Source organism: Lepidochelys olivacea (assembly GCF_965140295.1).
Source record: "Lepidochelys olivacea isolate rLepOli2 genome assembly, chromosome: 9".
NCBI lineage: Eukaryota > Metazoa > Chordata > Testudines > Cheloniidae > Lepidochelys > Lepidochelys olivacea.
Genome location: NC_140419.1, coordinates 4,736,176 through 4,752,718, shown reverse-complemented (window position 1 = coordinate 4,752,718; position 16,543 = coordinate 4,736,176). Strand labels below are relative to the sequence as shown.

At 47.5% G+C, this 16,543-nt stretch overlaps 1 protein-coding gene across 1 annotated transcript in view; it reads left to right on the top strand.

Annotated features, from left to right (window-relative positions):
* The window catches only part of LPP (LIM domain containing preferred translocation partner in lipoma), a 432,571-nt gene that overhangs the window by 162,426 nt on the left and 253,602 nt on the right, over positions 1–16,543 (top strand). Inside the window, exon 5 of the mRNA XM_084639858.1 lies at positions 8,950–9,151. Within this exon, the coding sequence (XP_084495984.1) occupies positions 8,959–9,151 (193 nt within the window). The 5' untranslated portion in view covers positions 8,950–8,958. The remainder of the gene's footprint in view (positions 1–8,949; positions 9,152–16,543) is intronic.

The following is a 16,543-nucleotide window of genomic DNA, read 5'->3' as shown; positions in this document are numbered from 1 at the left end:
CACAGAGAACCCATATCATTGGACAGGGGGAAGTTTCTTGACTTGTTAGCTCTGCAAACTTGACCTGGAAATTATTGAGAGAGGATTAAACATGGAACCCTGCATAGTCTAATTACTTTTTAACTGGGATCCTCTACATTTTAAAACAGAAAAAAATCAGTGATGTTTTATTGTGCAGTTCAACATTGATTAAGGAGTCAAAAGCAATCACGGTTTGGCTTTTCAAATGGCAGCTACTGATGTGAAATTGATGAGGGGAAATACCTTATGGTCAATCTATCACAGGAGAGCTTGAGGTGCTTTTCTAAGTAACCACAGCACTTCCGAGGGTTGGTTAAAGCCCCCAGATGAGACTGGAATTTTGACCTCATATCCCTGTTTGGCGGCCATGAGAAATGTAAAAGCCCCACTCCTAGAGTTTGCTGGCTACAAGTGGAGAAATAAACTCACTTAATGTCTGGAGGGGAATGGGGCCAGGAGAAATAAGCAGCTTTGAGCATTTATAAAGAACAAATCTCCCTGGTCAGTCTTGATTTCTGCATTTGGCAGAATTAGTGGATGAGGGGGACCAAGCAGAGAGTTGGATTTAGATCTAGCCTCCCTTGGCCTCTCAAATGAAAAACAAACTCAGTTTGGCTTCAACAGGAACCCCGTCCTATGGACTAACAGGCTACAAGCCTGTACATACAGGGTAACCATACATGGCACCATATTGAGTTGGGAGAGGCGTCCATGTGACTCGACGCTAGGACTTGTTTCCGTGAATGATCTGGAAGAGGGAGTAAGGGCAGAATATGCCTCTTCCTGTGTAGTTGTGTTGCACGAGGGTTGGGAAGGGTGTGTGGGCGACCCCTGCTGCGCTGGTGCACCTGCCCATAGGGCAACAGCGACGTGGCTGCGGGCACTTAGGTGAACAGGGGAGTGGGGACGCTTGGAGTGTTAGTTCACCCAGCAGGGCCATATCTTTGCAGGACTCCATCCCTGATTGCTAGCAGAGCCAAACCACAGTGGGGTTTTCTGGCTGCACCTGGAGTTTCCCAGTAAGGCAGTCCCTGCCTGCGGGAGCTTACAGTGTAAGTTACACACACATAGTCCAAAGAAAGCCTTGTACTTGTATGGAAAATTACAGCTCTGTATCAAGCCCTGTGATAAGTCAGCTGACGGGAGGTTCCACTTCCGTGGTGTTGGTGGATTTTAAGGACGGAGTGGTAATTAGAGGCACAGGCATAGAAGGAGATGAGAGTCTAGATGAAGGATGGAGCTGGCTGTCTAGAAATACACATTGGTTTAAACAAAACATTTCTCCCCATGAGATGCCACCCATGGCTTCCATAAACAGTTTACGTACTATAAGGACAAATCCTTCATTCTGTTACACCCCCACAGCCCCAGCAACTCCCGAGGAGCATTTGGACTGTGTTGCAAAAGGAAAGGTGAAATTAAGATTTATTTGGGTAGAGTCTCGTTACGGAAGAGTCAGCCTGTCTCAATTCCATTGGAGACGAACCCGCTGACGTTTTCGAGTGGAGGTAAATTGGTACTCTAGCCTTCCATTGCTTATCTGATCTGAGGGTAAATTGAGTTTGGATCCTCTTCATGTTAGCCCTTTGCTTTCTTTCAGCGATGAATGGCATCCAGTAATTAAAAGCAAAACAGACTTTGCCAGGCTTTTGTTGTTGTTTAGTGTTATGCTCTTTGATATACCTGGGCTGACATTTGGAGATAATGTGGTCTCGTTTTGGGATTGATGAATTCCAGGTCCCTGTTGTGCTACATTCTTTTATAGCTAGAATTCTCTGAATTATGGCTTTAAGATTGTCTGAATGACAGGACAGGAGCCAATTAGTTTCCTTATCTATACAGCTTGATTCTGCACATTCATCTTAATGTTACTTATCGTTGGTACTTAAGGTTAGTGCCATATTGGATCAGACCATTGGCCCATCCAGTCTGACTTCCCCACTTTCAGGAGTGGCCTGATACCGAATGCTTCAAGGTAAGGGCAACCAAGCTTCACAGAGTGCTGTTACAGGTGACTTGCCCCTTAAGGCTCTGAGGGGCCTGGAGCTAGCCAACCCTGATTGCTGAAGAGGCCCACCAGAAGTTATTTCACCTCAAGGAGCAGCGGGAACCTGCAGGGAGAAGGGGAAAGCTCTAGCAGAGACTGCGGAAAGGCTCCTTTAGGGAAGACCCTGAGACCAGGGGAACTTGCCCCAGCTAGGCGGGCTGGGAGTAGTCGCCTGCTAAGGCAGGAGGGGGACCCTGACACCAGGGGAGTTTGCAAGTTAGAGCCAGAAGGCTGAGCTTCAGCCAGGTGAAGCCTGGGAGTGGTGACTGAATTGGGACCCAGCCCCGGGAAGGAGAGTTGAGGACTCCCTACCTTAGGGAAAGAGAGACAGATGCTGGACTGGGGGTGGGCCCTGGAGGGCCAGACTGTAGAAAAACTAAATAAACTGAACCCCAGGAGTAGAATGTTTTAAATTACCCTTGGACTTGGGGGTGTGCAGTTGTTTAAGAAGTCCCCAAAGAGACAGAGATAGGTTGTCTCAGAGTGACAGACAGACTTCTGAGGGGGCACTCAAGAGGCAGCTGGCCCTGTAACAAAGCAGCACCTTATTGGCTGTATTTTTTCGCTTGCAATGTACTTGACCGTTTTTCCCGTTTAATTTTAAGTGACCAGACCTGGAATACTGTGTTGGGTTCCAGTGTCCACACTTCAGAAAGGAAGTTGAAAAATTAGAAAAGGTTTCAGCAAAGAGCTACAAGAATAATTCAATTTCAGGAAAGCCTGCCGTAGAGTGAGAGACTAAAGAAGCTCAGTTTATTTAATTTATCCCAGGGAAGTTTGAGGTGCTTTGATTGTAGTCTACAAGTACCTACGTGGAGAAGAGATTTCTGATAATAGACAGCGCTTTAAATAATTGAGCTGAAAAAGGCATAACGAGATCCAGTGGTTGGAAGGTGAAGCTAGACAAATTCAGACTAAAACAAGGTGTACTTTTGTCAGTGAGGGTAATTAACTGTTGGATGAACTTACCTAGCGGTGTGGTGGATTCTCCATTGTAATAAGTCAAGTCTTTATCTGAAGTTAAACACAAGTTATGGGCTTGATGCAAAAATTACTGGGTGAGATTTTATGGCCTGCTTTACCAAAGTGTAAATGCTCATAATGGTCTCATCTGGCCTTAGAATCAATGGAAGAAGCAGGGTTTTAGGAGGGAACTGATTGAGGAGAAGGTAGCGGTTTGGGAAACCGGCATTACTGAGGGGGGGTTCCATGGATGGAGAACGCCATGGGAGAAGGTACAGAGTTAGGAGCCTAGAAGGAAATAATTGGAGCATTGTTGTCAGAATGGTGGGCCTGTGCATGCATGAGATAGGAGGAAGGTAGATACAGGCTGAGACAGGATTTTGTAGTGCACCGAATGTGGGAGCAACGAGTTTGTACTTGAAATGCTGGCCAAGGGGGAGTCTGTGGAAGGAGTCAGAGGGGTTAGGGTCTCGCTGTTGGGGGGATAATTGGAGACAGAACGTGGCAAGTTTGGGATGGATTGGTTTATTCAGGTTTGTCAGGAGGGACTCATTGAAGGGAAACTGGCTGACAAATCCAGAATGATTTTCTTGGCGAAGAATCGACGGGGATGCAGGAGATGTAATCTGCAGCTTCGCTTTTCAGTACGAGCTTTCGATCCAGCCGTTGACCTTAGTGGTAGCAGCAGCAGACCCTCAATCCATGAAGTCGTCCCGTGTGGGTTAGCAGTAACGGTCTCAGACAGCGAGAGGCCGAGGGTGCTTGAGAGCCATTAGTTTTCCCCGGGTGGTGGAGGTGTAGTGGAGAGCCACAGGACTTCACAGCGAGTCTGATGGTGGTTCACTGAAAATGACGGTAGCCTGGAAGGAGGAACACGACGTATTTCACTTTAGGAGTGTGTAAAGCTGCCTGGGGTGTGGCACGGACAATAATGATTGTCAACATCCTTCCTTTCCATTTCTACCCTGTCACCCCCTCTTTGAATCCCTTTGCTGATTTCCTGTCTCCAACATCAGGTCCGTGCTCCCTACCCTCACTGCCTCAGCTCTCCACAGCTGTCAGTCTGCCTGCATGTCTGCTGTCATGCCACTGCTCCCGCTCTGCCACGCCATCCATCCTGATGCTCCTTTTGCCACATTCCCCCGTTCCAGTGCCTTGCCTCCCTCTGCCCCTGTAACCTCCTCCTCCTGTCGTACACCGGGCCCCCTCTCTCTCCTTCTCTTAGTGTCTCACTTCCTTCACCACTGATTTCTTCTTCATCCCCTTGTGAAGTCCTGTACCTAGTAGTGAGCTATTAAAAAACATGCAGTTTGCATAAAACTACAGCAGGCAAAAAAAAAAAATCACTTCTGTAACTATTACTAATTCAGTGAAGTGTTTGGAGATGCATCTGTAGGAAGCATGAATTGCTAACCTCATAGTTAGACATTGATGCTAATCTCACATTTTCTGGGGTGTATATTATCACTTCCTGGGAAAAAATCAAATCTGGTGGGTAGGTGTGAGAAGGTCTGAGCTGAATGTAGGACCTAGTTTCATGTTCATGAGATGCGTTGGTGGGCTTAATGAGCTGATCCAACTCAGATTTGGATAGGGTTATGGATTTGCTGGGGTTTACATTATCAGCATTAAGTTATAAACCCAAGTGGTGCCTTTTTGGTTTTTGGTCTCCATTGTGAAATGGCTGCGTGGTTGACCTCATTGGCAGGGGTGTGGCAGAGTAGGATTGTGGTGCGTCTACAGTGTTCACGTAGGGTCTGTGCCTGGACTAGTAGAAGTTTTATAGGTCAAGATTGAGAAGCACTGAGCGAGAGCTCGAGCTGTCCGCTTATCCTGCACCGCACCTGTCCTCTTGTTGCCCATCTAACCAGTCACACTAACATCTGCATTTAAAAAAGCAAAGTTTGTCTTTACCTGCTTAAAAAAAATGGAGTCAGTCATTTTCCTTTTTGTATTTTGTGAGACTTGCAACGTGAGTGGATGAATTTTGCTTGTGTCAGGGAAACAGGGCTGGGGACACGTAAGGGAAAAGGGAACTTGTTTGGGACATCTTAACGGGCACAGATAGAGAGAAGAGAGAACAAAATACACAGGAGAAGATGAGCGAGAGACAAAGGAGGAACAGAAAAGACTAAAGGGGAAATAATAAAAGTATCAGAAAAAATGCTTTAGAGAATAGGAGAGCCAGGGTCACGTGCCGGCTCAGATACAGCAGTGCGGTTGCTATGCTCCCAAATTGGACATTAATATGTTCTCGTCTCATTAATTGCAAGGTTCTGTCGCTGCACTGCATCGCTGCTGCTGAGATTGGCATTACTAATTTGGCCCTTCAGCCCAGGCTACCTGGTGTTGCGAATCTCTCAGGTGGCACAGGCTCCCTGGGCCATGTCACTGTGTGGGTGGGAGACCAATCAGGAGTTGCAGGACATAGCTTGAACAGCTTTGTAGGCACACTTGTTGCGGAGTCTGTAGTGAGATAGTGCCCCAGTGCGGTGCTAGGGGGCGCTGTGCTGTGTGATGTGCCATCTTTCAGATGCCATGTACATGCTGGGCATTCCCCGCCCAGCCCAGTTGGACCTAAATTCCAGGGCACCTTCAACAGTGCTTGCTGGGTGCAGTGCGGCATGATTATTCCTCCTGGCCCTCCGGTTTGAGGGGCTTCATGGCTGTCCCTTCTTTGCCCCCAGGCTGTTAGCGTGGTTTGGTCACTTTGATCTGGAGCTTGTGGGGACATGGGAAGAGGAGGGGGATCTTCTTTGTTTCGGTGATAACTTGGTTTTGGTTCCATAAACCCTGGCGCTGGGAACAGCAGGTAGCTGGGCAGGGCGGAGCAGTGAGTGGAATTTCCTCTCTGGCCTTGCGGGTGGACTTGGCCTTCCCATTTCTTGCTTTCAGAATGACGCTGTCATCTGGTAATATGAGACCAAGCAGCAGGGTTGGGCGGTGGTCACTCGGTTTGCTGGGGCTCTGCCACCGGAGAGTTGTTGCTGGTGTGAATTGTGTTGGGTGCTGCATCGCAGCAGCTCCACTAGGGAGCATAAAATTCAGAGTCCAGTTCAGGGGCACCCTGTGGCGCTTCTGCTGTCTTCTTTTAGAGCTGCCTGGTTCCCGCCAGGTGCTCAGCACCATTGACTTCTCTGGGGCAGCACTTGACACCAGCTGGCCTGTGACGTTTTATTTCTCCCTCAGTGGTTGGTCTCCTCTTAGTGGGGGTGGTTTCTGTGTTGGGTGAATTAAGTTGGGTACGAGCCCTTGGATAGGACGGAAACTATGGACTGAACGTTTAGATCCAAGATGAGGAAAATGAGGTGCACAGCAGTGCAATGGATTGGTGCAGGTCCCACAGGGGTTTATGGTCGAGGCAGGGGTAGAACTCAGATCCCCAACTCTATCCTGTGCTTTGACTACAAGATTATCCTTACCAACCAGTCTTTCCGTGGAATTAACTCCTCACGTAGGGAGTTGTTGCTATCTGGAATAAATAATCCGTGGCAGTAACAAATACAATTCTAATTAAATTAATTTTAGAAAGGCACTGGTGTGAATAGGCCGGTGCCCCTTTTATTGCCCACCACTGCAAAGACACATGCAATAAGGTATGGTGCAAAACTTCACCCCCTTCCACAGACTTGAGTGTATTCTCAAACAGCAAACCCCTAAGACTGGACTGTACTTCCAAACACAGGACAAGCCTGGGCTTCTTTCAGTGCTGTATTTTTAGGAATCCCCCTCTATCACCTATTGCCTCTTAGGTGGACTCTGCTGCTTATGCTTCTCGGGGGAAATAGTGAGACGCAGCTGTTCTGCCTGTCACGGTGAGTCAGCAGAGTAACTCCGCATCCCCCCCACCCAGGGTCCTAAAGCTTGGCACACCTGGTCCCTGTTTTTCTAATCTTTAGAAATATGTTCTGCAGAGTGAACTCTAGATGACCAAGTTAGGACAGGCTTCAATATGTGTCCAAGTGTATCACCATGCTGCTGGAACGCCTTCCGTAGAGCCAAGTGAGGCGCACGGGACAGAAGCGTTTGCTTCACAGCCCCAAGCGTGTGCCTGTGTCCGCAGGGCCTGTGGTACGGCAGCTGGGCTCTGCAGCGGAGTCCGTGAGGAGATGTTTGGTCTCCAGCGGAGCTGGTAGCTGCCTGTTTTTCTTCAGATTCTAGCTGCTGACCTTCAACAGGTGATTTGTGACTGCCACTCCTGGCTTAAGAAAACCCCTCCGTGAGAGACATTCAAATAGATTTCTGTGCCTGCGACCGCAGAGCTGTGTCAGTGGTTAGAGCGCTGCAGCCCTGCGGAGTTCAGTAATGATTTCTCTCTACGGGCTTGTACACCTGGCAGCATTCACCCAGCCCCGCTCAGTGGACAGTTCTCACCAATTAATGTGCTCCTCTCTGGGGAGCTGGAACTTCCCTCACGCACCAGCCCCGCTGGAATGCAATTGCAACTGTGGTGGGAGAGCAGCTCTCTTTGCAAATCCTGCCAGAGACTGGCTTCTCTCCCCGATCACAGCTGGAGATGTTTTCTCACCACGGTGATCAGAGAATGTTGTCCCTGGCTCTGTCTTCTTCCTGCGCTGATTCTTCCCATGCTTTCTGCTTTAGCTGATCAAAGGAAACCTCTCCAAATCCAGTCTCCAGAGCCTGCTGGGTTTTGTTGCCTTGTGGAATTCTCCTAACCTAAACAAGAGTATGGGGGGGCTGAAGTGAGGGCACGCAATGGATGCAAAATTAATTAACCCCTTCAGTACTGGGAGAGTGGATGCCACAGGGGACTAGTAAAGGAATATGTGACCTTTGCCGCCTTGCCATTGTTCATATTCATCTTAGATAGATAATGACTGAAAGTCATTGACATCGGATGGCTGTTTGATGGCCTGTGTGGAAATGCATTGGTTGGTTTTGGTGGAGTCCCCAGTGGACAGATGTTTCTGGGTCAAATTTTCCAAAGCATCTAAAATCTGGTTTTCAGAAGTGATTTAGATGCTTAAAGCCAAGAATTACATAAATAACTAGTGAGTTTGTTTGCCTCAGTTTTCACGTGTCCAACTCAAGGCTCTGAAAGGAGCCTGATTATTAGAGGGTTGGTGTCCAGTGCTTTCTGAAAATCTGCATGCTTTATGGTGTCCTGAGTTGGATGTCAAAACCGGAGGCATCCAAATCAGTTGCTTTTGAAAATATCGGCCTTAGAAGTTTCCTTGAGACTCAATGGGATTGTGGCTGCTAAGTGCCTGAATGCGCTTTGAATAGGGGAGTAAGGCTCTTTAGGTGACTTAAGGTGAAATTTTCAAAAGCCCCTGTCAGTCTGCATGGGCACTCTTCACCATAGTATCTGAGCACCTCACAGACACTGCGGAATATATTCTCACAGCATCCTTGCAAAGCTAGGGCAGTTTTATCCCCGTTTTACTGAGGCACGCAGAGATTTTCCAAGGTGCCACCCGCCCTCCTTCACAGCAGGGAAATCATCCACACAGTTTCATTAGTGGTCCCTCTTTGTGGCAGCCTTGCTCTGGAGGCTAAGATTTGAACGGGCTGTGGAATCGGAAGCAACCATCCTGCTGAGAACCCCTGTTTGAAACTCCAGAGGGAGGTGGAGCCAATTCCTCCCCACTGGTCCTGCTAGCATGCTTCAGCTTTGATCTGGGGAGGGGGCCTATCTCTAAGAATAGTGGCGGGGGAATTCAGCTCAATTCTAGCTCGCTTTGCTGAGAGGGCAAAGCTGCTGCCTCTGACATACTGTTGTAGGGATAAATAGGCAAATTCATATGTCAAGCCGTAAAGAGAAACCTTCACATACACCAAGGTTTTTGTGTATTTGTATTTTACAAATAAATAAAAAGAAGTTCCTAGGTTTTTTTTTCCCTCCAATTTAAAAACCTAATGTGCATGTGTTCTTTTTTCCCCTCATCCTTCCCCAGATCTGAACCATGTCCCACCCATCATGGCTGCCGCCAAAGAACACCAATGAACCCGTTGGTCACGTCACTGCGAGAATGGAGACCACGCACGCTTTTGGGACCCCCAGCATCTCTGTGTCCACGCAGCAGATGCCAAAGAAGTTTGCACCTGTTGTTGCTCCAAAGCCAAAGTACAATCCATACAAACAGCCGGGGAGTGATGGTAAGAAACCTTTGAAAAGGAGTGTGGTGGCATGGCAAGTTCTCCATGCGATCTCTGCTAAATACAAGGGTGCTTACTGGGTGAAACTGACCCCTGTGCTGTGAGCCAGCACACTGTGTTTTCACCGCCAAGTCCTGCACGTGTTGTGTGTGTCTGCATGGGAGTGAATTTCATCCATTGTATATAGAATCATAGAATATCAGGGTTGGAAGGGACCTCAGGAAGTCATCTAGTACCACCCTGTGCTTAAAGCAGGACCAATCCCCAATTAAATCATCCCAGCCAGGGCTTTGTCAAGCCTGACCTTAAAAACTTCTAAGGAAGGAGATTCCACCACCTCCCTAGGTAACGCTTTCCAGTGTTTCACCACCCTCCTAGTGAAAGTTTTTCCTAACATCCAACCTAAATCTCCCCCACTGCAACTTGAGACCATTACTCCTTGTTCTGTCCTCTGCTACCACTGAGAACAGTCTAGAGCCATCCTTTTTGGAACCCCCTTTCAGGTAGTTGAAAGCAGCTATCAAATCCCCCTCATTCTTCTCTTCCGTAGATTAAACATCCCCAGTTCCCTCAGCCTCTCCTCATAACTCATGTGTTCCAGTCCCCTAATCATTTTTGTGGCCCTCCGCTGGACTCTCTCCAATTTTTCCACATCCTTCTTGTAGTGTGGGGCCTAAAACTGGACACAGTACTCCAGATGAGGCCTCACCAATGTCGAATAGAGGGGAATGATCACGTCCCTCGATCTGCTGGCAGTGCCCCTACTTATACATCCCAAAATGCCATTGGCCTTCTTGGCAACAAGGGCACACCGTTGACTCATATCCAGCTTCTCGTCCACTGTCACCCCTAGGTCCTTTTCAGCAGAACTGCTGCCTAGCCATTCGGTCCCTAGTCTGTAGCAGTGCATTGGATTCTTCCATCCTAAGTGCAGGACTCTGCACTTGTCCTTGTTGAACCTCATCAGATTTCTTTTGGTCCAATCCTCCAATTTGTCTAGGTCCCTCTGTATCCTATCCCTACCCTCCAGCATATTTACCTCTCGTCCCAGTTTAGTGTCATCTACAAATTTGCTGAGGGTGCAATCCACACCATCCTCCAGATCATTTATGAAGATATTGAACAAAACCGGCCCCAGGACCGTCCCTTGGGGCACTCCACTTGATACCAGCTGCCAGCTAGACATGGAGCCATTGATCACTACCCATTGAGCCCGACAATCTAGCCAGCTTTCTATCCACCTTATAGTCCATTCATCCAGCCCATACTTCTTTAACTTGCTGGCAAGAATACTGTGGGAGACAGTGTCAAAAGCTTTGCTAAAGTCAAGGAACAACACGTCCACTGCTTTCCCTTCATCCACAGAGCCAGTTATCTCATCTTAGAAGGCAATTAGATTAGTCAGGCATGACTTGCCCTTGGTGAATCCGTGCTGACTGTTCCTGATCACTTTCCTCTCCTCTAAGTGCTTCAGAATTGATTCCTTGAGGACCTGCTCCATGATTTTTCCAGGGACTGAGGTGAGGCTGACTGGCCTGTAGTTCCCAGGATCCTCCTCCTTCCCTTTTTTAAAGATGGGCACTACATTAGCCTTTTTCCAGTCGTCCGGGACCTCCCCCGATCACCATGAGTTTTCCAAGATAATGGCCAATGGCTCTGCAATCACATCCGCCAACTCCTTTAGCACTCTCGGATGCAACGCATCCGGCCCCATGGACTTGTGCTCGTCCAGCTTTTCTAAATAGTCCTGAACCACTTCTTTCTCCACAGAGGGCTGGTCACCTCCTCCCCATGCTGTTCTGCCCAGTGCAGTAGTCTGGGAGCTGACCTTGTTTGTGAAGACAGAGGCAAAAAAAGGATTGAGTACATTAGCTTTTTCCACATCCTCTGTCACTAGGTTGCCTCCCTCATTCAGTAAGGGGCCCACACTTCCCTTGGCTTTCTTCTTGTTGCTAACATACCTGAAGAAACCCTTCTTGTTACTCTTAACATCTCTTGCTAGCTGCAACTCCAGGTGTGATTTGGCCTTCCTGATTTCACTCCTGCATGCCTGAGCAATATTTTTATGCTCATCCCTGGTCATTTGTCCAATCTTCCATTTCTTGTAAGCTTCTTTTTTGTATTTAAGATCAGCAAGGATTTCACTGTTAAGCCAAGTTGGTCGCCTGCCATATTTACTATTCTTTCTACACGTCGGGATGGTTTGTCCCTGTAACCTCAATAAGGATTCTTTAAAGTACAGCCAGCTCTCCTGGAGTCCTTTCTCCCTCATGTTGTTCTCCCAGGGTATCTTGCCCATCAGCTCCCTGAGGGAGTCAAAGTCTGCTTTTCTGAAGTCCAGGGTCCGCATTCAGCTGCTTTCCTTTCTTCCTTGTGTCAGGATCCTGAACTCAACCATCTCATGGTCACTGCCTCCCAGATTCCCATCCACTTTAGCTTCCCCTACTAATTCTTCCCAGTTTGTGAGCAGCAGGTCAAGAAGAGCTCTGCCCCTAGTTGGTTCCTCCAGCACTTGCACCAGGAAATTGTCCCCTACAGTTTCCAAAAACTTCCTGGATTGTCTGTGCACCACTGTATTGCTCTCCCAGCAGATATCAGGATGATTGAAGTCTCCCATGAGAACCAGGGCGTGCGATCTAGTAAGTTCTGCGAGTTGCCGGAAGAAAGCCTCGTCCACCTCATCCCCCTGGTCCGGTGGTCTATAGTAGACTCCCACCACGACATCACCCTAGTTGCTCATACTTCTAAACTTAATCCAAGACTCTCAGGTTTTTCTGCAGTTTCATACTTGAGCTCTGAGCAGTCATACTGCTCTCTTACATACAGTGCAACTCCCCCACCTTTTCTGCCCTGCCTGTCCTTCCTGAACAGCTTATATCCATCCATGACAGTACTCCAGTCATGTGAGTTATCCCACCAAGTCTCTGTTATTCCAGTCACATCATAATTCCTTGCCTGTGTCAGGACTTTGAGTTCTCCCTGCTTGTTTCCCAGGCTTCATGCATTTGTGTATAGGCACTTGAGATAACCCGCTCATCGCCCTTCTTTCTCAGTATGAGGCAGGAGCCCTCCCCTCTCACACACTCCTGCTCGTGCTTCCTCCCGGTATCCCAGTTCCCCACTTACCTCTGGGCTTTGGTCTCCTTCCCCTGGTGAACCTAGTTTAAAGCTCTTCCTTCTCTTCGTTAGGTGGAGCTTGTCTCTGCCTAGCACTCCTCCTTCTTGGAACACCATCCCATGGTCAAAGAATCCAAAGCCTTCTCTCCGACACCACCTGCGTAGCCATTCGTTGACTTCCACGATTCGACGGTCCCTACCCCGGCCTTTTCCTTCCACGGGGAGGATGGACGAGAACACCACTTGCGCCTCAAACTCCTTTATCCTTCTTCCCAGAGCCACGTAGTCTGCAGTGATCCACTCAAGGTCATTCTTGGCAGTATCATTGGTGCCCACGTGGAGAAGTAGGAAGGGGTAGCGGTCCGAGGGCTTGATGAGTCTCGGCAGTCTCTCCGTCACATCGCGAATCTTAGCCCCTGGCAAGCAGCAGGCTTCTCGGTTTTCCCGGTTGGGGTGGCAGGTAGATGACTCAGTCCCCCTGAGGAGAGAGTCCCCGACCACCACCACCCGCCTCCTTCGCTTGGGAGCGGTGGTCGTGGAACCCCCAACCCTAGGACAGTGCATCTCATGCCTTCCAATCGGTGGAGTTTCCTTCTGCTCCCTTCCCTCAGACGTATCATCTGGTCCCCTCTCCGCATTATTACCCGTGGAGAGAACATGAAAACGGTTACTTACCTGTACCGGCGTTGCTGGTACATGGTCGTTCCCCTTTTTTCTTCTGGAGCTCACATGCTGCCAAATTTCTTCACCGTCCTCCTGTCCCCGCTGCGCAGCCTGCTCTGAATCTTCAGAATGTTGTGTCTGTAGAAGCATATTCTGACGTCTGTCCAGGAAATCTTCAGTTTCTCTTATGCAACGCAGGGTCGATACCTGTTGCTCCAGACCTTGAACCTTCTCTTCCAATATGGAGACCAGCTTGCACTTTGTACAGACAAAGTCGCTTCTGTCCTGTGGAAGAAAGACAAACACAGCACATCCAGTGCAGGTCACAACAGCTGAACACCCCCCATCCATATTACCTTCCTTCTATGAGCTTCCACAGGAGTTGTAGTAATTACTCGGAGAATCCGGCAAGATGTAAGCCTCAGTGGGCTCTCCCCAGGCAAACTCCTTCTGTTAGCTGCCGTGCTGTTCGCTGCTCAGCTGGTTCGCAGCTGACTGGCTTTTTATACAGTCAGGCCCACTTATGGCTCACCTGGAACAAAGCACTCCCAGTTCTCGCCCTTTTCAAACAACCAATCAAGCACACAGTCAAACTGTCCTCACAACAAACACTCAGATACTCACCAACACAGCCTCCTTAATGCAGCCCTTAGCGTACCTCCTCTCAGGAAGATCTCAGGCAAACTCCTTCTGTTAGCTGCTGTGCTGTTCGCTGCTCAGCTGGTTCACAGCTGATTTATATCTGATTTAGGGGAATTAGCCCCTTCTGCTAGATGCTGATGAGTTACTCTACATTACTGACACCTTGTTTGAGGTTACCTGATTACAGAGCAGTTCAAATGAAAATCTTGGGGTAGCTTTTGAGCGTGTTCCTTCTAGCTATCCTCACATTATTTAAAAAAGATAAAAAAATCATTGTGGGCCCCATCTTATTTTCTTAACAGTTGATGCCAACATCCACTTTCTAAGGCCATTCCTTTTCCAAAGACGACATGCTCCGTAGCATGGGGAGGGTTAGGGCTTTTGCGCTGGCTCAGTGGGAAGTACCATGCAAAGTACTAAGTCTGGGGATGTGGCAGGATGATAGGGCAAGTTGTTGGCAGAACTGCTGTCCAGCCAGTTGGATGAATTCAGCATTACGGCTCCCCTAGTATCCCAAATTCTTAAGAATTAATATTTTAAATGAATAATTATTTATGTGGATATTTATATGACTGTTGCAACAGCATCTGGACATGTTATATAATTAAAACAAAACCTGAACTCACATGGCTTGACAGGACAAAACAATAACCACCGATACCTTGGCCGTCCTCCATCTACCACTTTATAAATACCCTACATTTAACACACTCAATCAGATACTTGGGCCGCATGCTGAATCGTGATGCTCTGAAGTTGAGTGTCTTGTGGACCCAACCAGCAGAACGATTAAGTTCCAAAGTGAGGGACACTCAACTGAGAGTGCCTCTGGGGCTCAGCTCCCATCACTCGCCCAGAGAAGCTCCTCCAGTGTTCTGAATCGGTCCAGGAGGGTCAGTGGCAAGGCTTCTTCCATTGATCGTAATAGAGAGACAAGGTGTGGGAGATGATATCTTTTTCTGGACCAACTTCTGCTGCTGAAAGAGACAGGCTTCTGAGATACACAAAGCTCTTCTTCAGGTCATCTTGATTGTAATTTGTGAGAGATGGGACTCCTGACTTGTTGGCATATGATGGGAGTTCTGTTTGCACAAGAATAACAAAAATAGATGATGATCACAGCTGGTTGAAAACCTCAGAAGGAAACATAAATTTCATTTTGATTCAGTTTTTGAAAACCGGAAAACTTCAGTTTTTAATTTTCGGGTTTTGCATTTTCTGGATCCCCTTTCCTTTCGGTCTTCCTCAAGAGTGCAATAAAATAAATCATGTCTTGGACAGGGAGGGGTATGGTTCATGAGTCAGTTTTTCCCTTTTTCCCCCCCTGCAAGTTTTCAAAATTTCTCCAGTTTTGGAAAAGTTATGGAGCAGCTAAAAAAACCAAAAACCAAAAAAAAAAATAAACCCAACCAAAACAAACAAACAAATTAAGCTCAGAAGCTCTGCCACTCTGGAACTTTTTAAAAACATCCCTAGCTTTTGAAAAGTTGGAACAGCAGAGTTTTGACACTCTAACTTGTCAAAAGTTGGAGAAGTTTTTAAAAGTTGCAGAGTGGAAAAGGAAAACTAAAAAAGAGAGTGTAAAAAGTGAAAAAGAATCCCTCAACCTGTAGACTTCACTCATTCTGTTGCATTCATTGACAAGACATGGGTGAGAGAGGGAGGGAAGAACAAAAATCTGTAATTTCAAAAACAACGAGGAGTCCGGTGGAGCGTTAAAGACTAACCCATTTATTTGAGCATAAGCTTTCTGCATCTGAAGAAGTGGGTTTTTTACCCACGAAAGCTTATGCTCAAATAAATGGGTTAGTCTTTAAGGTGCCACCGGACTCCTCGTTGTTTTTGTGGATACGGACTAACACGGCTACCCCTCTGATGCTTGTAATTTCAAAAACATTTTGATTTTTGAAAACTAAAATTAAATGAAAATTTCAAACAGAAACGAAATGAAAATCCTTATTTTATGTTAGAGATTTCCCCCTTAAGATTGAAAGGTTTAATAGAAAACCTTTTTTCCCAATGTCAAAATTCATTTTTGTGGTGGAAAAAATTTAGTTGAAAAATGCTCACCTGCTCTGATGATAATTTTTTTTTTCATGGCTGTGGGCTACATGGCTCAAGTGAGAAGAAGTTTTCCCCTGGAGTTGCTGCGGAGGTGATTGGATGGGAGGGACATATTATCTTCTTCTCTCATGTCTTTTTTGTACCATGCGGCTCTTGGGGAGGGAGGAATTGATAATAATTGAACAGCACAGGGGAGGGAAGCTTCCTGTGATTAACGCTCAGATTGGAGACACGTGACACGACTCTTTCCCTGTGGAATACCACTTCCCATTGGACCCAGCCCTCCAAGAGGTGAAACTCGCAAGTCAGTCCCTTTGAAGCCACTGAGATAAGTGTACACAGCACCTTGTAGGAGGCACTCAGCATTTTTCAGCATCAGGCCCATGTCTTGTCTTGGAGATCACATGGTCATTCGAGGAGCCTGGCAGACTAATGGTGATGAGGAAGAGCTATTCAGGGGTGTGGTGTGATATGCAGCTTGCTGAAGTCCTGCCAACAGCCAGCCCGTCCAAACCTATTCTCTAGACTGTATATGAATATAAGAATGCTCGGGTTCTGGGATCCCGGAGAGAAAGCTGGGCCGTTAGAGAATATTTAGCCCATCATGCTTCATTCCCTTTTTATCGCTTCATTGTCTCAGCAATGCTCCCTAATTATTTCCTCAATGACCTGGATTTGTTTTTGTTTCAACAATCTAGCCTGGGAGGCACTGGGGGGCTGGCTGATGGCTGCCTGTGCAAAGAAGCCCGCCCAGTCATCTTGCCTGAATTTGTTCTTCCATTCTCATACGTGCCTCTTTCTACTTAGAGCTGTGCTTTCCCGTTTGGACACTGGTATATTTCAGTCTCTCACTCCCTGCCCCCAAGTAACTTCAGAGGGGTGTTTAGTTTCCTTAAGGCTTGAGAA